General features: G+C 38.5%; 1 protein-coding gene across 18 annotated transcripts in view; it reads right to left on the reverse strand.

Moving 5' to 3' along the window:
• Positions 1-1,088: 1,088 nt before the first annotated feature.
• Positions 1,089-25,148, reverse strand: part of DLG1 (discs large MAGUK scaffold protein 1) — a 182,821-nt gene continuing 158,761 nt past the window's right edge. For 6 of the 18 annotated variants that reach the window (XM_075418029.1, XM_075418034.1, XM_075418039.1 and 3 more), the window contains 8 exons: positions 21,641-21,740; positions 17,303-17,344; positions 14,041-14,091; positions 11,462-11,563; positions 11,064-11,236; positions 7,385-7,494; positions 6,929-7,020; positions 1,089-2,831 (listed from right to left, as the gene is read on the reverse strand). In XM_075418029.1, the coding sequence (XP_075274144.1) occupies positions 2,725-2,831; positions 6,929-7,020; positions 7,385-7,494; positions 11,064-11,236; positions 11,462-11,563; positions 14,041-14,091; positions 17,303-17,344; positions 21,641-21,740 (777 nt within the window). In that variant the 3' untranslated portion in view covers positions 1,089-2,724. Of the gene's footprint in view, positions 2,832-6,928; positions 7,021-7,384; positions 7,495-11,063; positions 11,237-11,461; positions 11,564-14,040; positions 14,092-15,632; positions 15,669-17,302; positions 17,345-20,892; positions 20,927-21,640; positions 21,741-25,148 lie in introns of all 18 variants that reach the window. The other 12 variants (XM_075418031.1, XM_075418037.1, XM_075418044.1 and 9 more) reach the window with 6 other exon arrangements.

Here is a 25,148-nt window from a genome sequence, read left to right on the forward strand (position 1 = left end):
CCAGCAAAAGTAGGGTGACAATGCACCAGCATGACACCATTTGGATTTCCTAATTACTCTGGTTGTCAAACTGGAAGCCTTAAGAGAAGTGCATTTACTATAAAATGTATCTGTAAAATACAGAAAGTAAAGTGTACCCAAGAATCAAAGACACATCAGCACCTGATACTGGAAAAAAACACTAATTAATGCAAAACCCAAAAAATTACAAGATAAAACAAGGCATCTAAGAGGGCCGTCCAAATCAGCTTTTCTGCCAGGGCTCAAGGGTAACATCTGAAACCAACAAAACCAAAAATGCGAAGAAGATACCCCAGAGTCCTTTGGGTTTTCTTGATCCAAGATTTGTCTTCACTCTAGCATGACAACCGTGCAAGGTAAGCGCTGTGGCCTTCAGTCTAAATGTGGTATTTGGTGACACCTGGCTAGTACATGACAAATGCCTGGGAGAAAAGTTCTGTGAAAGCTATTCAGACACTCCAATATATGAGAGAGTAATTCCTCATGTATTCACTCAGCTGAACAGGATTCTTTGTGATGAGTTAAAAAAAGAGGTCGGGGAAAAAAGTGTACACAATATAGAGATCTCAGATGTTATTATGGTTAGCAGATTTGATAGCTGAGATTTACATCCTTCTACTTTTTTTAAGGTTGGTCTGTTTCACGATGTCTCACTATACACCTTGGATAATCGGGCACTTTCAAAGAGGGACACTACAGTAGACTTTCAGCTCCTTTAAAAATTTATGACATTATTTATCAAAAGTTGCATCAATCTTCTACACCTTGCACTTCCACAGACAGGGGTCCCAGAAAGCACACCTACTTCACAAATCTAGACAAACAAAAATTATTTTGGGCCATACACCAGCAGCTTACACTTACTGTCAGTCTTATAAGCATTCCATGTAACACCAGCACTATTTGTGTCCCGAGTTTAAACCTGCTTTTAATGTAACAACTTCACTAGCCCCAGTCTGGTCACCGGTGTTCCTCTAACACATTATTTTCATTTACAGTCCAAGTCAATTATTTCAAAATGCTAAAACACTTGTATTTCTTTTGATTAAAAACACACTTGACAAATATATCGTACAATAAAGTTTATTAGCTGTTCTCCTCTTTCTAACAAATGGAATGGATAGTGTTGATAATTCTTTACAAACCAAAGCTAATTTGGTTGTGTGACTGCCCCGTGACTGCTGTAAACACATCCCTCTTAGAAACACCCAGTTTCAAACCAGCAATAGCAGGTACCAAATCATACGGGAATTAAGAGAAATTAATTACTAAAGTAGTTCCATGTTTTGGTACAATGTATTTATAACATTCAGCACAGAAGTTTGTGCATTGCAAATGGAAGATCTTGTGCCTATGCAATGCGAGATGAAGACGTACAGAAAAATAAAACGTATTATTGACTCTGTATTCTCCCTTTGGTTAAGACATATGTATTACAAGGCGGGGACACACACACCCACAAACACCTGAAATTCCGTAGAAAAGAGGAGAACTTGCATGGTTGTTTTTTTTGGTAACTAATATGCCCTGGGCTTTATGCCCAGCCACCATAGCCCATTCGATTTCTCATGATTAAGGAAGGTAAATTCTAATATGTACTTTATTCAAAACAAAAAGCTAGGAGTAGGTGGTAAAAGAAAAATATATATTTTTTATATATATATTTATACGTGTGCGCAACTATGTAAAGAAAATAATTCCCATAGTTACAGAGTTTAGTTAAAGAAAGTTTAATATATATATATTTATTATAACAAAATAGGCAGTTATTGTGGGTAAAATATTCATTAAAATCTGACCCCTAAGAACACACACATTTTTAGGTAATGAATCATTCTCTCATTGCCCTAACGACCATCTCTGCAGCTGTCTTCTGTATTACTGCCAATGGAAATTTGGCATTCCTCTGAAAAATACAAGGTTTCCTAGCACCTAAACATATTTTAGGCTCAAAAAGCATGATGACCATTATCTATGAACAATTTCTGTAAGACACTATAAATAGTGTTTCACGAGGAAGATTAAAAACATTACACGTCTTTGTCCCTAGCAATTTTATTGGCAAAAAAATGAAAAAATAGATTATAAGAATATCCATATGAAATTATGAAAATGAATATCCCTTGAGGAGTAGTAATAGGAGTTAATGAAAATGTTAACTCAAAATTTGAAAGTTTCTCTCTAACTGCCTCGAAAGAAAAAATAAAAGTGAGAATAGAATTTAACTCAGAAAATAAAACCTGAAATTGATTGCCCTGACCAAACCATGCTAACGAAGTTAAGCGTGCAAAGTTACTTATGATTTACAACTTCCTTGAACACAACTTTTCTTTCAATTGTTATGAAATTTTAAAAGAATGTCTATAAAGCTTTTTTTGAAAAGTCTTTGAAAGTTACTTTCCCTTAAACATTAAGGAATTTTACCAAGCAATTCCCTCCCACCCCCACCCCAAACTAATAGCTGGCCAGGCCATTCCACTGTCATGTTTGAAAAATGGCAAACCAACAACACACAGTAATACAAATTATTTAAACTAAGAGAGACACCAAATGTAAAGCATCATGGGAACTGCAGAATGTGATGGTTAGGGTATGAACCACACTGGAAAGAACCAGAGGCAGGCTCCACTGGAAGGGCTTAAGAGCCGTCCGTCAGATGTAGTAGGTGATGTCAGTTACAAAATGCAAAATAAAAATCTGTTTTCATAATTTTTCCTTTGCTGGAACCCAGATGTAAGGCCCAGACTGTTCCTCTATGATCTGTTTCACTTGGTTGTAGATTTCTTCCAGTGTGTCTCCTTGGACAATAGCTGCAAAACATAATGTGGCAATCAGCAACCATCCTTCCCAGCTCCACACAGAAACCAAGATGTTCCAAGCCAAGCTGCGCTCTTCTCTCAGAGTGGCAAGAGGATTTTAGATTGCTGAAGGAACAGATACCCGCTGAGATTTCTGGTTTCTGTGCTGGAGCAAAGCACCCTGGTGATGGTACTCCAGGACACACAAAGCACCATCTCTTCCCTTCAGAGGCCTGGGGTTAGGAAGTGGTTTTCACTTCATCACAAGTATACACATACGACTAAGGAGGCTTTTTTGCTTTTCCTAACCACATGTTATGAGTTTGCCTGACTCAGTTTTCATCCTCCAGTATTGCTTCTGGTCCAGCTGTCGTGTGTGTTTCCAACACAACAAGGCAAGACAGCGCACAGGGCTCTGTCCTCATGCAGTCAGTCTGAGCCAAGCTTGGTGTAATGCCGCCTGGTGAACTCCTCGGCTGGATCCTGACACTTCACGACAAGGCTGGTGACCTTGGGATTTCTACCCACTAGCACAAGCTTTGCTTGTGGCCAAAAAGAGGAGGAACTTATGGAGTTTGTTGCCTAGCCAATAGATTCAAGTTTTCTAGACAACAGCCTTCCTTATATAGTTAAAAGTGCAATTTATATTCAGATGGTGTAAGTTAGATATAGAATCATAGAATCATAGACAGTTTTGGGTCGGAAGGGACCCCTAGAAGTCATCTAGTCCAACCCTCCCGCAGCGAGCAGGGACACCACTAACTAGATCAGGTTGCTCAGAGCCCTGTCCAACCTGGTCTTGAATGTTTCCAGGGATGGGGCCTCCACTACCTCTCTGGGCAACCCGTTCCAGTGTTTCACCGCCCTCATTGTAAAGAATTTCTTCCTTATATCCAGCCTAAACCTACCCTGTTTTAGTTTAAAACCATTACCCCTCATCCTGTCACTGCTGTCTCTGCTAAAAAGATTGTCCCATCTTTCCTATAGGCTCCCTTTAAGTACTGAAAGGCTGCAATCAGGTCTCCCCGCAGCCTTCTCTTCTCCAGGCTGAACAAGCCCAACTCTCTCAGCCTGTCCTCATAGGAGAGGTGCTCCAGCCCTCGGATCATTTTTGTAGCCCTCCTTTGGACCCGCTCCAACAGTTCCACGTCCTTCTTGTGCTGAGGGCTCCAGAGCTGAACGCAGTACTCCAGGTGAGGTCTCACCAGAGCAGAGCAGAGGGGCAGAATCACCTCTCTCGACCTGCTGGCCACGCTTCTCTTGATGCAGCCCAGGACACGGCTGGCCCTCTGGGCTGCCAGCGCACATTGCTGGCTCATGTCCAGCCTTTCGTCTATCAGTACCCCCAAGTCCCTCTCAGCAGGGCTGCTCTCAATTCTTTCATCCCCCAGCCTGTATTGATCACAGAATCACAGAATCACAGAATGGTAGGGGTTGGAAGGGACATCTGTGGGTCATCTAGTCCAACCTCCCTGCCGAAGCAGGGTCACCTACAGCAGGCTGCACAGGACCTTGTCCAGGCGGGTCTTGAATATCTCCAGAGAAGGAGACTCCACAACCTCCCTGGGCAGCCTGTTCCAGTGCTCCATCACCCTCAGAGGGAATTACCCCGACCCAGGTGCAGGACCTTGCACTTGGCCTTGTTGAACCTCATGGGGTTCACACAGGCCCACCTCTCCAGCTTGTCCAGGTCCCTCTGGATGGCATCCCGTCCTTCTGGTGTCTCAACCGTACCACTCAGCTTGGTGTCATCTGCAAACTTGCTGAGGGTACACTCGATGTTGCTGTCCATGTCATTGACAAATATATTGAACCGCACCGGTCCCAGTACGGACCCCTGAGGGACTCCACTCGTCACTGGTCTCCATCCGGACATTGAGCCGTTGACCACTATCCTTTGGCTGTGACCATCCAACCAATTCCTTATCCACCGAACAGTCCACCCATCAAATCCATGGCTCTCCAATATGTATATATAGATATATATAGATATATGTAGTTTCTCCAAGGCTAGAAAATAATTAGGAATGAGCCAATATGGACGTGTTCTGACATATCAATGTAAAGTGTGGTCTGCTGAAAATGAGGATGAAGTTTGAGCTGTTCTTACCACACTTCAGTCTAAAAAAGCAATCACTGTGAGATAGCAACTTCTTTTTAATTAGGATCTCCATCTCAGTGTTGATAATCCAAGAAACAAAATTTAGCATGAAAGATAATTTTGGAGGCAGCCCAGACTCACCCTTTCATGCATTAATATAGTACTGCTGCTTCCAAGCTTTGTTTTCATGCAAATTACGTTCTTTCTATTCCTCCTCATCATTCCCATCTCTTAAAAACTCTCTCCCTATCTGCCGCCCATTGTCATCGTGCCTGTGGGAGGAGGCTGTTCAATTCTTGTACGTCAAGTATGTTCACAGCACAACAGCGCATTAGAAAGATTTAGAAGTGTCCGTGCAATGCAAATAGCCATAAGCTTCAGCATCTTACTTCTCTCCAGCAATGTTTAACCACACCTCAATACCCTCAGAACAGAAGATGGATGTGCTCTTCATGTGCTTCAGTGCAAAGTTTAAGTCTGTTCAAACTTGACCTGCTGATGAAGTTGATTTCCATTAGCCCACACGATGTGGTATTTTTCAACAGATTAGGGAATGCTCACACATTCTGCTTTACCACCTGACTCACATGGGCAGTAGCCTCCAAACTGGAAGTAGTAAGTGGGATTTGTAATGTCTTTTAAGTATCTCAAACAGAAAAGGATTTCTGGCCTGAACGGCATTATCAAGGACAGAAGTCTGACCATTGCTATCTTCCTTTGTCCATAAGCCTTATACTTCTGAGAAGAGACATGGCCCTGAGCAATACAGCTCTAAAAAGGGCCCATAGGTTTTTGAAACATCTTGAACAACGTCCCTTCATTTCCTGAAAAAGTGTCCTATATAATGCCCTGAGACAGCCTGGGAGAATACCAGCTACTAACTAAATATTTAATTAGTATCTATTAAAATAAACTCATTCATTTCCTGAGCAACAAACCTGACACATCTGCAAGCCATCTGGTAAGGGACTCTATAATAGGAAGAACTTGCAGCACATGTTGGGAATCCCATCACTTTCTGGGTGCAGACAGATAGAGACCTACGGGAAGAGTGGGAGAGCTAGATGCAGCTTTGGGATAAACTGAGAGCTGCGAGGCAGCAGAGAGGAAGGGAGGCAGGCAAAAAGGGATGGACTCGAGTTGTTCGTTGCGCAGGTAGCGGGATGACTGGGCCAGGGAGTCTACTGGACCCTCTGTCTTCCTCCCATATAAAGCCACCACCTCTTCCTGTGTCTCTGCCTGGGTGGAGCAGACTGTCGCATTCACAGCTCTGCCCACCTAAGACGTGGAAGAAGGAACTGGGCAAAGAAGTCATGTCACAGAAAGGAGGTGAATGGGGCAGCAAACACTGAAACACTGCAAAAGAGAACATAACAGGAAGGAAAGGAGGCAGTGCCCATCTAGGACAGGAACAGGGCAGGCTCGTTTCTGTACTCCTGAAAAGCCTGACTTGATCAATTTCCTCCTACTGCAAGCCACAATACAAACAATTAGCACAGTTTGAGTGCTTGCTGCCCATCCCTTACTGTTACAGTTAGGTCCATGGCATACACAAATTTGATTTGCCAAGTAACATAATGCTGGAGTGCCCAATTTCCAGAGCTTTAATTAATTACCATCAGATTTTATTTCCTGATATTTAAAAAATGGAAATTAGTCATTTTTTACAGGGAGCTTTGCTGGGCAATCTCAGCTCTGCAAATAAAAAGCTTTAAGCGTACAATATATCAACAAAGCAACCCCTGCATTACAACACCTAGGAAAATGGCAGAAAGTCTCACACTTTTTAAAACCTAAATCAAGCTCCCAGTAAATTTCTGTATATATTGAATTACTGATCCAATTGAAATCAGTGTAGAGGTACTAAGATGGCTCTATGCCTCAAAACAATCACAGATCAGCCGGAAAACAAAGTTCAGCCTTATCTCCTCAGTGAGGCAACTACTATTTTACAGCAAGCAATAAAATTTCAACTCCAGCAAGGGAACAGTCCTAAGCAAAAACACACCTGTGAAGTGTTCGGTAAATTCTTGCTCCAGTTTCATGGCTCTCTCAAATGTCTTCCTGGCTTGCTCTTCCGTTAAGCGTTTATTCATTTCCCTGAAATTGAAAACATTATACATTAAAAAACTACTATCAAATATCTTGGAAGTCTTCTGAAATAAGGTTTTAAACTGTTGCCTGAGTATTAACCCTCAGGAGAGACAGTCTCCTAAACAACACACCTAAGCAAAGACTGCAGCAGGAACGAGCTGTTCTGACACCATGTCGTGTGGAATTTAGCACAATGAAATTTGTTCTCAAACACTTCAATTTGGACTAGAAACCCCATCCAAAAGTTCCCAGAAACTAAACTCAGGAAATTAAAACACAAATATTACAATTGTCTTCACATAACTTGCAGGTGGCTTTTCAAATACAATGACAGTCTCAATTTAGCCTGAGGTACTTTACTTTTACTCACATGATATTTTCCACTGTTTTGGGTTTAATAAAAATGGAGATTGGGTAAAGCTGGGCAATCTGCAACCTTTTGATCGCATTACCAGAAACATCAAGAATGCAATGTTTACCCTAAAAAGTGAGAGAGAAGGGAAAATGGCACTAAGCAAAGTTTAAGTCACAAGTATGCACAGCTAACAATTTAGAAGAGAAAACATGTCTCCAGCGAAGCCAACAAAACTACAGCATTTGCATCAACAATGTTATGATTTCACCACTTTGGCAGAAGGTCCCACAACATTCCTCTGTTGGGATCACACATCATTTGAGATGTTCCTGACTGTTCCTTCTTCCTTTCTCCACCAAAGTCTGCAGCCCAATCAACAATGCAGAATCCTCCAGTGGAACAGCTGTACTTCAACCACACCACCAAAATTATTTATTTATTACTATTTTTTAAAATAATAATAACCATGCCACAGAGCAGTTTAGAGAAGAGCCAGATGACTTAACTGGCATACTGAGGGAGTAACCACCCCTGATGGCAGTGAAACATGCCACCATCAGAATCATTAGATGGACCTGAATGCAAGCACTCTCCTCCCCCAGGTACCACACAGTAGAATACCAAGTTCGAGATAGTGAATGCAATTTATTTGGGCTGATTATTTCTTATCTCTTGAGAAAGAAATATAACTTAACCTTTCCTCGGGCAGTTGGAAGACAAATGTGGTAGGGCTGCTTTTCTCCCCATCTCTATTCGCCTACTACAAGCAATTTTCCAGCTCTTTGGGATACCTCCTCTTAAAGGCTCTTCCTCAGCTTCTCTCATCTCCGACACGCTCATTTCCACCTCACACATTTTTATTTCTTTCCTTTCTAGGTAGCATATGAGTAATTTGGCATACTACCATTTTAGAAAGGGATCTCAGAAGAGGAACAGAAAACCACTGTCAGGTGACTAAAATAAGAAAAGCTTTTTCTTTAGCAGGAGACCAATATGAGTGGCAGAATTCTGTGAGCCAGGATACAAACCCACAAGCACCATAAAATCGAAGGTTACTCTTATCATACAACACACTTCCTGAACTCCTCGGACATCAGTCCTGGAGGGCACGCTGAAGAGCAAGGAAGGGAGTGCAGTCTGAAATGATTGACACGTTTCTGCTTCCTGGCAGGAGAGATCACTAGGATTATTTACATTTGATCTCTTGCATACCAGAACCACAGAATTTTATTTCAGGAATTCTTAAGGAAGATAGAAGTGTGCTTCCCACATGAACAATACATATCTGCTTGCTTTCAACAGATGATAGCTGTCTCCCAGATCCAGTTCATAGATCTGGACACTGACTGGTATCATTTAAGAAAGGTGTTTGTACGTTCTAGCAGAGTATTGTACCACATATGCTGACCTGTCCATATCTTTCAAACAGTTTCTCTTTAAATGCAGCACATGCTCTGGGAATTGAGAATTAAGAGCATCACCTGGTCGATTTTCCTTTTTGGGATAAGACACATAGTATCTGCTGTGTCTGGCGCAGCAGCCTATGTCAGGCGACGAAGGATTTTGGGCAGAGGGTGGAGGACTAGACTGCCAGCACAGCAGCTGTACTGGACCTTAAGGAATGTAACTGTGACAGTTATTCCAAATCAATAATGAACGTGCATTAACAGTGGCCTCAGACGCAGAGATCTGCAAGCTGCTAGCGATTCCAAAGAGGATATGAAAATTCCTTTCAAGTGAAGATTTGGAAGACAAGGGAAAGCAACACAAGTACTTCGTAATATAATTAACATGTTTCATCCAGGGAAGCTATTTTGCTCTTTGCACAGTGCATTTAAACAATACTTTATGTATTTTTTAGTTCCTTACTTGCACTGCATCTGACTGACAAACACAGCACAGCACTCATTGCCTTTTACAGTAACTGATCAATGACATCAAAAAGCATCTTTAGCTGCATCCATTATAGGTAACAAAATGAGAGAGACGGGGATCAGCTGGAAGCATGGGCAAATGAACACAAGTTAAAGCTGTTGCAAGAACACTGCTTCTGGTAATTTTGGGACAGCAGCAATTCACACTTCTGTTGTGTCTGCCCCATAATTCATCACAGAAAACCTGAAAATCATCCTTTGTATCCCAGTAATAAGAGACTCCACTGTTTAGTGAGTCAGAGAGGACTACAAGGAAGGAGTAGCCCCAGATTGACCAGTCTGCAGCCCTGTCACAATTTTGAAGTCAAGTTCTGAAGGACAGACCATTGTTTTTCACAGAAATAATGCTGACTGGAACTGAGAAATTGCTGCACCTATCCAAAGTTCCGCAGTGCCTGTGCAAGAGATTTAATATCATGGAGACATCTGGTAGTACTTTGTTCTTCATGTCTGTTTATAGAAGATTCACAATTGTTTTGTACCACACTAATCCCACTAGATGGGCAAAAGAACACAGCCAATTTCAGGTCCAGGATGGAACTGAAGAATTATACCTGTGCTACCAGGTGAAGCAACTGCTAACAGGTTTATAATGTTTACATAAATAGTTTCATCATTTAACCACATATGATAGTTCCACAACTTTGTTCAGCCTCGCCTACAAAGTATTGTTCATTTACTTTAATAACTTTGTAATTTATTTTCTTTTCTTTACTTTTCTCACTATATACCATGGGGCCAGGTTCTATTCCATAGGGCGAGAGAGACAGCACAAGAAAACTTCATGACATGAACCACAGAATCTCACCCTGTTCACCCTGTTTTTGATTCCAGTAAATTACACTTGCCAGAAATAACAATACTCAGCCATTTTGCCAGAATGGTCTACACTGTTCTCAAAAGGACTAACTACACTCCCATGTCACACGGGGTAACCACACTTACCCTCTGCATGTCCAGACTGAAAGTGCTCACGCTTGTGAGTTCCCACCTAGAAAATAGCTGTTTCTTCTCTCATACAGGTTAGATAACATTGTCTACTGTAAATGCACTGTATTTGTAAGCAGTAGAACAACATCATCAACCTAATGTGGAACATTTGCAAAGAATTTTCACCAAAAAAATTTACTTTAAAACAAGCAACTCTAAGAAATATGCTTCCTTCTTCCCACTCATTTTCCAGAAAGCTCAAGTAAACTTCACTTTGAATTTAAAAATATTTAGATTTTACAAGAAATAGTTAATTAAAATCTGTTCAAGACAAAAACAGCAAAGTCAGTCTTCAAAATGTAATGGTAGTTATGTAAAATGTCTTTTGAAAACTGAGTATTACATCCACTCTTTTTCTTTTGTCAGCTAAATCCATGAAGGGCACAAAGAATTAACAATTTTACAAATTTTCTTCTGCACAGGTCTACATTAAATGGATCATCGTATTAATTGACTCCACCACCACTATTCTTTATATTCATTAGTTAATGATCTATGTATGTGAGCTAGGCTAATTAGCCTGGAATTCCCATTATTTCTTCTTTATTTTCTAAGATGGCACAAATTATGGTTGCTTTTTTCCCGTAATTTAATCACGATGCTTTCATTACTCCAAACCTTCATTATATCCCTAAATGCATTTGTGACATTGCACTTTGTTTCTAGTTTAGTACAAATCCTTTTAGTGGCTTCTTGCCATTCTTCTCTTTTCCCCTGTCAACACAGTCAGATAATAACCTCAGTAAATGAAATAACTGGGACTGATTTACCTTTTCTGCTACTTCTCGCACTGATTGGACACTTGTTCCATAAAGATGATTATTGTACTGGCCAGCTTCAATGAATTTGTGATCCTGAATATCCTTCTCCATTTGCTCTCGAGAAGTGACAAAATGGTAATCACGTCCATCCACCTCATAATCTCGTTTTGGTCTAGTAGTATCTTTAAATACAAACCAGCAATTTTTAAAGCAAAACAAAAAACAGTGACTTTTTCCCTACAATATGTAAAAATTGTCACAAGCAAAGAGATGACTGACAACTAAAATAGCTCTATAGAGTTTAGACAATATATTAACTTTTTTTAACTCAACATACAGAAGATGTCTATTAAGAAAATTAACAGAAAAAATAATTCAGAATTGCTTTAGTGTTTGCTGAGACTTACGCGGAACACACGAGCCAAATTTGTCTGGAAATTCTGAGATCAGATCATCATTTATTCTGTCTTTCATGGGTCCCAAAACAATCACAGGTCGAGTATAATTGACTATTAACATAAAGGAATAACATCAGTTACATTTCAGTATGATTGCTTTATTTTACAGTTCAGCAAAATAAGCTTTATCACATGGTAAAGGTTTTAATACCTTAAAGAATACGTACTCCTAAAGAGAAAAAAAACATGTTGAAAAATGTGTATCAATATCGCAGTCACAGTAAGATGTTACATCTCCACTCTCAAAACACTATCCTGGAGGATCAAAGATGTCTCAAAACTATAAAGTCTTTGGAAAAAAAAAAAACTTTTCACAAAGTAACATCCTTAATTCTAATGAAAACTGCAAAAAGAGCAAGTTTGAAAATCTTTTCACTTCAGAGAGGTACCTAAGCAGTAGCAGAGTGCGTGAAGTCCTAGTTCTCTGTTGGAAGCTGCTGCTGCTTTTCCTTGAAGACCACAATTTAGAGACTCAACTATATAGCTTCTGTAAATGTTAACACCCTTATAAAATGAGGGGCAGCATCTTTTAAAAGCAGCCTAACTTTTTATAAAGTTATAAAGGGCTTTTTTTTTTAAATTAAGCTCAAGCAGAAAATATCTGATTATACTGCAAGAACCATGAAGACAGTAACATCCAAGTATCTTGGTATTAGCATATTATTTCAGCTGTATGAATTTTAGTTTTAGGTTCAATCTCTCATTACTGCACAAATAAGTCCAAATTAAATAAAGTCTGACCTATAAAATATATTTTAATTTGACTCTCAGAACTATTTCCTTTCAGGTGTATCAATATATTTGTAAAATGAATGTCTGGGATCCAGTAACTGTCAATCTATTAATTTAACAATAAACACCTTTGCTTAAAGATTAAGGGTAGCCCACTAGTGTCTTAAATCCAAGCATCTTTAAATCTGTTTTGGTCATTACAGTTCTTTATTCCTTTGAGCTTCTTAAAAAAAATACTGCATGAATTAGTGGACAAATGCAGATAACATGTTGGGAACGGATCATCTCATCTCAGCAAAGGAACGAGGTGCTGGTTCTTTTATGGCCTTCCCTGTACACTATGTTAGACTCACAAAGGGAATTACAGTCATGTATTTAAATGCCAGAGCACTTGGCTCTCTAAAATCTTTAGTTCTACAACATAGTAGTTATCAAACCACTGGCTTGTGCAAAGTGTTATTCACATCTCTTCTCTTCAGTCTTGACACTAATTCACTCGGTATTGCTATCGTTCTCACTAAACCATTAAGCTATCAGAATCTGGGAATCTAATGCCAGCGAAAAAGATGTTTCTTATTTTGTGCGACCCTCTGGTGTGCGTACGTACACAGACCCAGCAGCTGCTCACTCGAGGGTAACAAACCTCCACTTCCCTAGCTTAAGCGTAGCTTAGCACATCGCCTCGGGCCTACCGCTTCCTCATTTCTCGTGTGGTCTCAGCTCATGCATTTCTCAGCCATGATTTTATTTGAAGCTTACCAAAATTACAAATGATATAAATAATGTAGTTTGTGCTAGCCTTGTATAATAATTTTTACTACTTTTGGAAGCTTACTGATGAAACAGACACCATATGTGACGATTAACGAGTTGGAGTGGAAAATCTATACAGGTACGCGTGCTGCACAATGCAGTGAAAGCAACTGGGCCATGCCACTCGCTGCATGGAACCAAAAACAGAATCTTGACACTCAAAATTCATGTAAATACATGATGTATACTTACTTCGACTGCCACCTTATTTGATAGGCAACAGATATCAAGGATTCCCAAAGGTCATCCCTTTTACAGGTTAATTTAGAAATGTATGAGTTATGTATCAGATAATGTAAATCAACCGTTAGCACCTGTGGTGGTGAAGGGAACACTGAAACTCCGTATCGATTATACACAATGAAGCAAGGTCAAGACCAAGGTGAAAAGGAAATGATAGCATCTCACTGGAAATCAGTGAAAACTATTTTAAGTGCAAGTGTGAGAAAATATTTTGTCCTTTCAATTTCCATTTCATTCAAATTTTCTTTTTCTGGAAAAAAAAAATCATTTGCAAATTGCTAACCAAATTAGCTATATAAGAATCCCATACAGAAATGGGAGACTGATATGTTTTAGAGATGTTTCTATTAAAGCTTACTAAAACAGACAAGTGATCTATCGACACACTTTTTGCTGTGACAGAAAAAAGGAACCGCAGCAGTGAGAATACTAAAGCAATACAAAACAGAAGAAAACTATAATTTCTAAGGTTCACATTGACAAAACTGTTAAACATACATTCCTTATGCAATGTAAACCGCACATACTAAGTTATTTTAAGTAGCACATCTTTGGATTGTGCACTAAATAATTTAGCGACTGCATTTAATAATTCATGCCTTTATACTTTATTCATTTGAATAATAGTAAAAAGTTCAAAACAGTGAAGAAGTTTAGCACGGTGGTCACTATCTGAGTGCACATGAAGCATTCTGATAATTCAGATTATATTTATTTTATACTGAGTGAGATCTACAAACCTTCTTGTTGATTGACTGGTTCATATGACAAGACATATTCTTCCTGGCCACCTGAAATGTAAATGCAAAGACATATCTATGTATTTATTCCTAAACCAACATATTTAAATCGAGTCATTCAATGAACTGTAACAATACAGACATTCCTCAGTAATATGCATTACAATGATACTGATGAAGGACATTTTTCAAGAGCGATGAATTATAAAAATCACAAAGATAAGCCAAACATAAAATTTTAAAGCATAAGACACACACAGTATAAATAAATTCCTGGTTTATGTTAGTATGTCAAACTGACATCAAGCACAGAAAGAATTTTAAAGCATTACTGAGATGCTCTTACCCGTTTCCCCGAATGAAATGCATGCATGCTATCATTCACTGCTAGAGGCAATGCCACCTTCATCATGAACATTCTCTGTACTTTGAAGCCAGCATTTACAATAACATTTTTCTATATTTATCCAGGGCTGACAATCACATATGACGAAATGTACATATCTTCCATTAACTTTATCATGAAGTGGCATTTATATAAACACCTTCAACCACTCTAATTCTACAAAAAGTTACTATGATTGTGTATATTAAATAACTATTATTGTATTAATGAATTTTTAAAGACAAACTTGAAAACAAAGAATGGTTTGTATTGTTCTTAGCTCCAGAAAGCACATCAGCAGTGAATGAAACTAAAACAACTGATTTTTGACTTTTGACAGCTGCAGGCTTTCTAGAAGTTAGTGAAAGCATCTGAAATATACCTCAGTTGCCATCTCTCTAAAAGATTTTTTCTGGTGTAACAAGATATCTCCGAGTAAGATTTCTTGCAACGGAATCTCTAAAAATTAACTCCATGACTGCCAAGAATTCATAATTCTGAAGATGCAAGCTCAAATTATATGACATTACTATGAACTTTGAATAAAATATAGTCCTTCAATAACTCACTTGTGTAATTTTGGAACAGTCTTTGTAGTTCATAAGCCATACTTATAGCAGGCAAAGGAACATACCAATGCTATACCACAGTCGTACAGAAACAGATGGCAGATAAAGACTTTTATAAATTCATATATTACTTCTATATATCTATTATTTCATAGCAAATACCATTGATCTTTTAAATATAAAATTTACAATTTCCTTAAGAGAAGTATTTCTCCTATTTGCAATAAATTTGCATTCGAACTGTCCTACAGCAATACATGAATGAACATTTTAATTTTTTAAGTTATTGCAAGTGAGGAATACATTAAGACAGATATGAAAACATGCAATCTGTATACTTTAATATCTCAAAAAGTTGCTCATGCAAATGGAATTCAGGACAGTATATACTTTCAGAATCCCTTTTAGGCTAGGGAGAGGAATAGTGAATCACCAGCTATTGACTCATCTGTGAAAGATCCAGCTCACATCTAATTAGAAACTTCTTTGGAAAAGTCACATTGCTATAAGGTCAAAAATTAGTTAAGCAAACTACTAAGGAGATAACAACAAGCAAAAAGCATCCCGACTAAGGGCAAAAAGTATATATTGTCACTGCTTTTCAATACTTTGTAAAAATGAATATTAATATAATGAACCTTTTGAACAACCGTACTCATCTGTAATCAAGATAACTTTCATATTAGACAGCAATAAGAAGAAATTAAAAAAATCATTTTAATAAAAAGTGCTTGGAATTACACATTCAGATAAGCAAATCCATGACATTCATAATAAAATCAGGGCTTCTCAAGTAACAACAGAGTAAAATACTAACTAGTAGTACCAATAATGAGCTTTAAACACACATAAAGCAAGCTCTTGGAAAAAACGGGAAGGGGCAGGAGGGAGGACAGCAGCAAATTTATGGCAAAAATAGTCATGATTGGATAGTTTTAGTGGCGTGTCATTAAAAATGTTACAAGTTGTAAATTTGTCATATAGGCAAAGGCAACTTCCATACATGCTCAATTTTGCGATATTCTCAGGGAACACAAAAGCCCCCCCGATTAGTTTCTTTTCAATTACAGTCCATGACACTGTTAGATTGTAAGTGCTGCAGATTTTATATATGCATATAAATTCTCTCCTTGAGTGTAATCATCTGAAAGAAAAAATCTGGATCATCATCTCCCAGATCTACACCTGCCAAAGAAATATATCTGTTAATGAACCACCTTCCTTATTACCCTAAGATAAGTAATACCTGTTTCTGCAGTGCCCGTTACACAGCTAGCAGGCAACCAGGAGCTGATCAGTGAATCACTCAGTGTCACACTGGGTGACTTCTACTGTTCCTTCTTTTCGTATTCCTCTTCAAACCCTCAACTTTTTCATCTTCCTGCTCTGCTCTATCCTGGCTTCCAGGTCTGGACTGTACAACCTTACTGTGGAGCTGCTCACTGGAAATCACCAGTGGGACTGAGGATCTGCCTCTGCCTTAAGACATTTTAAAGCATTGTAGAGCAGCATCATGCAGCATTACCCACTGTGAACATATAGGACTGCTGTAGCTTGGGTAATAGTAAACACTACTGTAGCTTGGGCAAGTAAAAAAGATAACTCAGTCTAGTATTAAAAAGATACTATGTCTTCAGAGAGAGAGAGAACATGTATGTGTGCCTAGCATGCTACTTTATCATAACTGTCTCCAGCACTTAACGTGTGTCGTATGCTTTGAACATATTTCATACTAAGCACCCACACTTGACAAAAATAGATAAATGAAAGCTGAAAGCAAGGGTAAATACATGCTTCCTTATCTTTTCTTTCATTAGAGTTGTATACATATTAAATCTGCGTATCAGTTGTAAAAAATTGTAGATAGTTATCGTGCTATTTAACAGATGACACAGTTTAGTTAACAGATGACACAGTTTAGTTATGCTTCAAGTATTAAGCTCAACTACATATAATTGTATTTGTCAGCATCAAATTTACATTTAGGTTTTAATAGATCTACCTAGTTTGCATAATTTATAAAAAAAAATAGGATTCAAATTCAGCTGAACTCAGAAAACCACAGATCACAACAAAAATATCAACAAAGGAGGTCTGCAATGATTCTCTCTAGTCACTTTTTTAAAAACGAACACAGACACAGCAGAACTTGCAGCACCCCACCAAACATATGAATATGGATTTCACCCGAAGGTGATGGGGAAATTCTATTTAACATGTAAATACCCAGAAAAGACAGACAAACAAAACCAAAGAAAGAGCTACTAAACAAAGGTTCTAAATAATGAAAGAACTTAAACACACTTACGGTAACTACTTTCGCTATCGCTGGCATTAGAGGTTACATGCTCTGAAATTGCAACACAATGGAAAAAAAAATAAGGAACACACACTAATGGCATGAGTCCAAACGAAAGCAAACTGACACAAAATAATCCAGATGAAAGACAATATTGATATCAAAATGCTGAAATCAATACATACTGCATATAAAAGTTTTAAGGTACTTCTCATAGCTCTCAGGATCAAGCTTAATTTCATACGAAAGGAATGGATGTTAATAAAAAGAAAAACAGTAAATAGCACATCAAAATAAGATTACGAAAAGTACACTAATTCATAGTTCACATGTAACCCTGCAATTTTAGGTTTTCACTTCAAGATGAGTTTTGTGCAAAAACTATGGGATTATGCATTTCAACTTTTATGCAGGCAATTTATTGATTACATGAAGAGTCTTGCAGCAGAAAATACTGGACCGTATTGCAGGAAATATAGTGTAGCATGTCCAATAATAGACACTTTCCTATGGTATACTAAATAGTCTACTTGAAGAGCAATGTAGAATTAAGATTCCCCCCACCCCCCCAGTAATGCTTTAGTTTCCCTAAGCTCCCGACTTTTATTCTGGACTATGTATACTATAAATTTCGTGCCTTTTGCATAGTAAGCAAACTACTTCAGTAGCTACAAGGTGCTTATGTTTACTTTTTTAAGCTATGTAACTGTGTTAAATGTGTTTATGAGTGGTGCAATCGACATGCCTGAGGGACGGGATGTCATCCGGAGGGACCTGGACAAGCTTGAGAAGTGGACCTGCGTGAACCTCATGAGGTTCAACTAGGCCAAGTGCAGGGTCCTGCACCCAGGTCGGGACAACCTCCACTATCAAAACAGGGGATGAGGGGATTGAGAGCAGCACTGCCGAGAAGGACTTGTGGGTACTGGTGGGTGAAAAGCTGGACATGGGCCACCAAAGTGTGCTCGCAGCCCAGAAGGCCAACCGTATCGTGGGCTGCATTCCCCAGCAGTGTGGCCAGCAGGTCGAGGGAGGTGATTCTGCCCCTCTGCTCTGGGGACACCCCACCCAGAGTCTTGTGTCCAGCTCTGGAGCTCTCAGCACAGGACAGACATGGACCTGTTGGAGCGGGGCCAGAGGAGGCCACAGAAATGATCAGAGGGCTGGAACACCTCTCCCATCCCATGGGGACAGGCTGAGAGAGTTGGGCTTGTTCAGCCTGGAGAAGAGAAGGCTGAGGGGAGACGTTATAGCAGCCTTCCAGTACTTAAAGGTGGCTTGTAGGAAAGATGGGGAAAACCTTTTTAGCAAGGCCTGTTGTGACAGCACAAGGAGTCATGGTTTTAAATTAAGGGAAGGCAGGTTTAGACCGGACATAAGAAAGAAATTTTTTACAATGAGGGTGGTAAAACACTGGAACGGGTTGCCCAGAGAGGCAGTGAAGGCCGCATCCCTGGAAACATTCAAGGCCAGGTTGGATCTAGTTGAAGATGTCCCTGCTCACTGCAGGGGGTTTGGGCTAGAGCACCTCTAAGGGTCCCTTCCAACCCAAAGCATCTATGATTCTATGACAAAAATTAATGTAATTGAAGAACTTCAGGTATCAATCTATTCTGTTTCCTGAAAATTCTATAAATCTGGTGAACAAATATGAACTTTGATATTGTTGAACTCTATTGTAAAGAATCAATTTTTATACCACCCAATGAGCGTGTCTATTTGTAATGAAAAACACTAACATTCAGAGGTTAAGATTGCACAAAAAAGCTTCTGTTTGACCTACATAAATTAAGTACAATTAAATTTGAAATTATGTAACTAACTGTGTACATATGATAATACATATTGTTGTCACTAGGAGCCTTTATAATACATTAAATTCCGTGTGGTTCCTCCCCTACAAGATTGACGGGAAGGAAGCAAGGGGACTCTAGAGGTACGAATACAGTTATGAAGCAAGCATGCTTCTAGTGATTAATAAACATTAAAAGAAGTTACAGTCATCATACATAAACTAATTAATCTTTTAAAATGTTTTTGGATAAAGTGAACCAACGACTTTAAACCACAAAGCTCTGGCTGACTGAACTCCCTCACTTCACTTCTGTGCAGGAAACACAAACACGTATTTCCAAATGCTTGCAAGTACCAGCAATTTGTATCTACTTCCATTTCATTTTCTTGTCTTGGAAAACGAATATCCACATTGGCAGGGAAAAGGCAAATAGTGATGTTTAAAAGCCTCCTGGCAGAACATGAAAGGGAGACACTGTCAACTGGGAATACAAGTGTCGTGATAGTCTGATAATGGGCACAACTGGTGAAGATGGAAGGCCAGAAGTGCCAGCAAGAACAGCAGTCTTGCAGAGCCCACGTAACAGAGCTTGCACTAAGTGTGGTAAGGCAGTTTCAAACAGTCTGACTGTGCTGAAATACAGGCTAGAAGTCATTTGTTTTCACAACAATCACCTAGTGAGATTTCTGGACCTTATTAGACGGTTTAAAGTAGGTAAAATCATAAGGCCGTAAAGGCTGCTTATGATCTTCTGCTCTAAACCATGAGACCATAAATGTTGCAGAGGTCTTCTGTTCTAGACCAGGAATTTCCTTGAGACTAGCCATTTCAGAAATGGAAAATTAATGTTATAGCTACTAGTATTTTTATTTCACAACTGAGGCCAAGTATAGAAGTACACTGCTTCTTACATGTTCAGGAACACTGCATAACGGTCATGCACTGGGAAGAAATGTTATCTTCAATGACCTTTAGTCACTTCTCTAGTGACCAATTTTACTATTCCATAAACGCATAACCATGTATGTGTTTAATATCTGTGATGAAAGCGAGGTCTTGACCTTTTTTTTATTTGTCATTTTAGTACAGTGGTGTTGTCTGTGTACACAAACAGATCTGTTAGAGTACTCAGCAACTTTTGAATCTTATGGTGTTCAAGTAGTCAAATGTTTCAGCAGGAAATAGAACTGAAGTGTATTTGACACATTATATGTGTTATTATATGTGCTGTTATATGCGCTTATGTGTCTCCTCTATTACCTACCCCTCTACCTAGTCTAAAAGCATCATAAAAGTTCAGACAAGCCAGACAGAAAAACTCTCATGGCATTTGTTAAGAAAAGGGTTTTTTTGTTTATGTTAAGTAGCTGTGAACATCAGTCACCTAGAGAGAGGACTTCAAGCTGTAACTAGTTAAAGTGTTGCGGCAGTGGTTGTACTATTACTGGAAAAAGCTATAGGTTATTTTTAAATAAATAAAACCACAAAGACAAGTTAAAATTGACATGAAAAAAATAATCACCAAATTTAAAAACACAGTACCATTAAGGACAAACAAGTAAGCGCTGGTAAGCTTTTGAACAACAAAAAACTCTAATGTGACAGTCACATGAAATTAAAGTAACACATTCCTGAAAGCAAAAACCCCCAGAATATTACAAACTAGAAAAAGCTTATGAAACATCTTTAGAGTCAACCTCCTTATGGCAGTAGAGCACCAGTCTCAAAGAGATCTGTTAAAAAAAACACCTAGTAATTTTTCAGATGGAGGTTAAAGTAACTTGGGAGTATTTTGATCACTTACTCAGGCCTTTTGATCCCATGTCGTCAGGGACCTCCTGCAGAGTAGTCCCCAGAGGGCAAGCAATAAAAAGACAATCACAAAGAAAATAATTGTCAGTAATATATAAAATTGGCGCTACGACAGGAGACAGTTCCCAGAACATCACAGGGGATGGTAAATCTGTAGGATTTGACCTGACAGGCACATAAAGTGTAATCAGTGATGCAAACAGCAGAGAACGCAGTTTGGAGCGGACCTGGTTTGAATTACCAAACTTATGCACCTGCTTTTTGAGAAGACTTTTTTTTTTTAGCACTGGCAACAACAATGAAAATCAAAGTAACCTCTTTTCATCACAAAAACGAAATTAGAATGGAATTACTTTGAAGTAATCAGTCTAAGGGGACTGATTCGAGAAGCTGGTAAGCTCCGCTACACTTTCTCTGTTTCTGTGCGCTCTCCTCCAAGTCAGAAATGAGGAACCATCACTGACAGCGCTGGAAGGCTGCTATCTCCTCCAGCTACATACACAGCTTCTCAAGAGTATTACCCAGTTTATTCCAAACTGGGATACTCTTGGGTTAAACATTACTTTACTAACAAACAAACAGTCTTATTGATTTTGCAGATTGGTTTGTCATTGGCACCTCAAGCTCATTAGCCATTAGCCTGTTGCAGCTCATGAAACTGTCTCCATGGTAACACCCTACTGCAGTCTAGCAGGCCCTTCTACGTGTGCTTCGCTCTCCATCGAATGCCACATACTTACGGTCAATATCACTGGTTTCCTGCTCACTCTGGTCCTTGTTCTTGTAGAAGGGAAATTTTCGGGAAAAGAGGTTCTTTTTACGCTTGTCATTGAATGACTGCTGAAGAAGAGAAGGAGGGGCAAAACAAAGGATGTCTAATGTCTGTGTGAACAAAGGCCCAGACCAGCAGCTTTGTGGAAGCTGACTCCTACAACCACATTATGCAGTGCATATTTCAGTTTAACATTATCGTCTCAGCTCATTAAATATAGAGATCGGGATCACGGCTTTGCTCACATCCTCCATATTTCACATGCTTACTACTCAGAGAACTGGCAGGCTGGCTCATCTGCTATGGCCTGACCTCTGTTTCACAAATTTAGGCCTGCTGGGAGTATAAGAAGATGGGAAAAACTGGGCTGTTATAAGAAAGGCAAACCACAATGAACTCAAAAGTCCATTAAATCACTGAGACTATCTAATATAGGGGTTACAGTATTTTAAAAAACCACTGAGGCTTTACATGTGCTTTTCCAAACAGCTGACATCACAGCAGCACACCAGAAGTATCTGCCAGTGCTACCCATTTGCAAAGGCAAAGTGGTAAATACTTCAGTGACAGCTGCTAAATAACATATCATAGGGCAAAGAAAAATGGAAGTTAAAAGCTGGCATTGTACTCATGCTCTTACGATAAAAGTAACCATGAAATAGGAAAAAAGGAAAAAAGAAATGTCTCTAGCTAAAATATTCAAATAATAAAACAAAAACCCAAACAAACTGTATTTGTTTCCGTCTTTCATAATTGCAATTGACTGCAAGTTCCTTGAACTAAATTACTTTGCTCTAAGAAGTGTGCATCCCAATACCAAGATTAATTTTCAAAAGACACAAACTCATTTCATGTGTTTACTGTGGCAAATGTGATGGAGAGCATCAATGTATTTTCATTCATATATAGGTATGTCTACAGGTGTAATTAACACAGAATTTAGTAGTATCTGCCACATCTTCTGCTGAAGACATTATGCAACTACAGCACCTTTAATTTACTGTTCTAAATCAATAAAGAAACTCAATGTATAAATAGATCAGTAACATTTTTATTGCAATTATGCCCAGAACTAGAACTACTACAGCTAATTTGAAGCTAGCTGAAATTTATTTTCATCTTTAGGCATAAGTGAACCATTTGCCCAGTTTTCTCAAGCCATGAAATCTGCCATGCTTTTGTCATTCGGTTTGCAGAAACTCTGTTACAGGAAGGATGGCAAAAGTAAGAAAACGCCCAACTTGGTTTTGATACCCTGTGCTGCAGGGGGACTGTTTATTTCTACACCAAGCAGTGCCCAGGTGCAGCCACAGAACTATTTTTTAAAAGCTACTTTAAAAAAAAAAAATCAATTCATACTTTAAAGATTCTATTAACAGCTATTTCTAAAATTTGGAGCATGTTAACTTTCAAGTATGTCTGTCTTCAGCCAGTGTGAGCTCATCTTCCTTTACTACATGCAATACAGTTGCAAAAAGACATATTACCTTTCCCAGCAGCATTAAGTATGGAATGAAATATAGTAACAACTGGGGACCAAATAGGACAAAGTTTTTTCAACCAGAGCGCCACCTTCTTTGATACAATTACAAAACCAGCATTTGGCCTTCCTAAAGAGCATGCTTACAGTGCAACACACAAGCTGCATCCTGCTACAGTATTAATGACCCTTCTGGCCATCTGTTTTAATACAGACTTGCTTGGCATTAACAGACACTGAAACTTCCAGTGCCATTTTCATTACCATTGTCTAGAAAAACAAGTTTACTTAAAATTACCAGGTGTTAAAGAGGCACATGGTACCACAGGAGCACAATCAGTGACACTGAGGTCTGCAAATAGCAATACTGTGTTAAGTCGGAAATCCATAAGACCTTTAATTGGCTGGCATCTGTGTTCGACTAAATCTGTCATTCCACTGTAAGAATTGGTAAATTATCAACCTGACACATGGACACAAGAACTGGTTTCGAGCCAATCATATGTTTGCAGGAACCACAGTCAGCGTGGGCAAGGCTTTAGGTTATGGTCCTCCTGACCTTCTTTATCTAAAGTCATTGCAATTGATTTTTCATATCCAGAAAGATTAATGTAATCTACAGAACAAGGGCAACAAAGAAATATGCCTGGAGGAATAGATCTTTGCTGAGTATAATGAAAAATACTGTAACATGAATTTCAAAAGCGGAAGTCTCACATCTATATAATTGTTCCATTTGGACAAGTCCCTCAGTCTGGGCAAAAGAATAGGGGAAATAAAGGTAACAAAGCTAAAATAGTGCAGTTTAACTGAGGTGGTGAGACTCTGCAATTTGTATAGTTAAAATAAAAGGAGTGGCTGATTTAAAACATAGTTGGGTTCTTCGTTTTAGTTTTGAAAATATTTCATAACAATAATAATTTTAACTTTCTGTACAGTAAATTTACTGAACCAATATTAAATTTTATATACTGCATGTATAATGGTCAGAGTCAGTTCCATTGCCAAAAAAGAGAAAATAAAATATTATACTGATTTTGCATAAAAGATTAGCCAAAAGATTATTTTTAAAAGATACCATGATTATAAAAAAGCTAGAGAGAATTGCTTATTAGTTGAAAATGCATAGTAATTGCATTAAATTTTTCATAAGCCCACTGCAAATCATAAACAGGCACCAGCAAGAATATATTAAAACAGAAGCAGCACAGAAAGTGAGATAAATGTGTATATGAAAGGAACAAAAAAGAAAAAAAATTAACCATTTCTGCTCCAGATTTCTTAGCTTTCCTTAAAATGAAAGGAAAATGGATTTTATTGTTTGCCATCACTAGGGTTATTCTTTTAAGATTTTTATGTAGAAATTTTGAAGAATTGTTCAGAGTTGGTATTGCATCCTGTCCATGGAGTATTATCACATACAGACAGAGGAAGGCGCACAGTCTGTGAGGACACATATGATGTAGCCAACTTACTGGGAAAAATATCCCCATGACAAATACAGTAAGAATACTTTAAGGAGAAACCATAATGTTAAAACATTTACAGCTGAAGCAAAAGATTGTGAACAATGCAAGTGTGTTTGCAAAATGAAATGTTACTAAAGAAAAAGAACTGCAGTTCTCTATCAATGGCAAGCGTAGCTGCTTTTCCACTCAGTATTCCGTGCGTAGCTTTGGTACTATGCTAGCGCACAGTGACTGTACGCTAGCTCTGCTATTGTCAAAATGCTACTTCAAATACATTGTTAATTAAGTTAACTGTTTGCAGTTTATTGGTAGACAAACTATAAAACCATGTGATTATCTTTCAAAGAACATGGTAACAACTGAAAAATTACTTAAGGTAATTAAAATAATCTAAAATATTTGAGCCATTTTCTCCATGTGACTTCTAAAAAGTGAACTCAAATTATAAAAATGATCCGGTTAAAAATTACCACATCAGTTGATAATATTTTATTCCAATACCAAAATATGAATGTACCAAGACAGAA

Source organism: Opisthocomus hoazin, chromosome 4 (genome assembly GCF_030867145.1).
Source record: "Opisthocomus hoazin isolate bOpiHoa1 chromosome 4, bOpiHoa1.hap1, whole genome shotgun sequence".
Lineage (NCBI taxonomy): Eukaryota > Metazoa > Chordata > Aves > Opisthocomiformes > Opisthocomidae > Opisthocomus > Opisthocomus hoazin.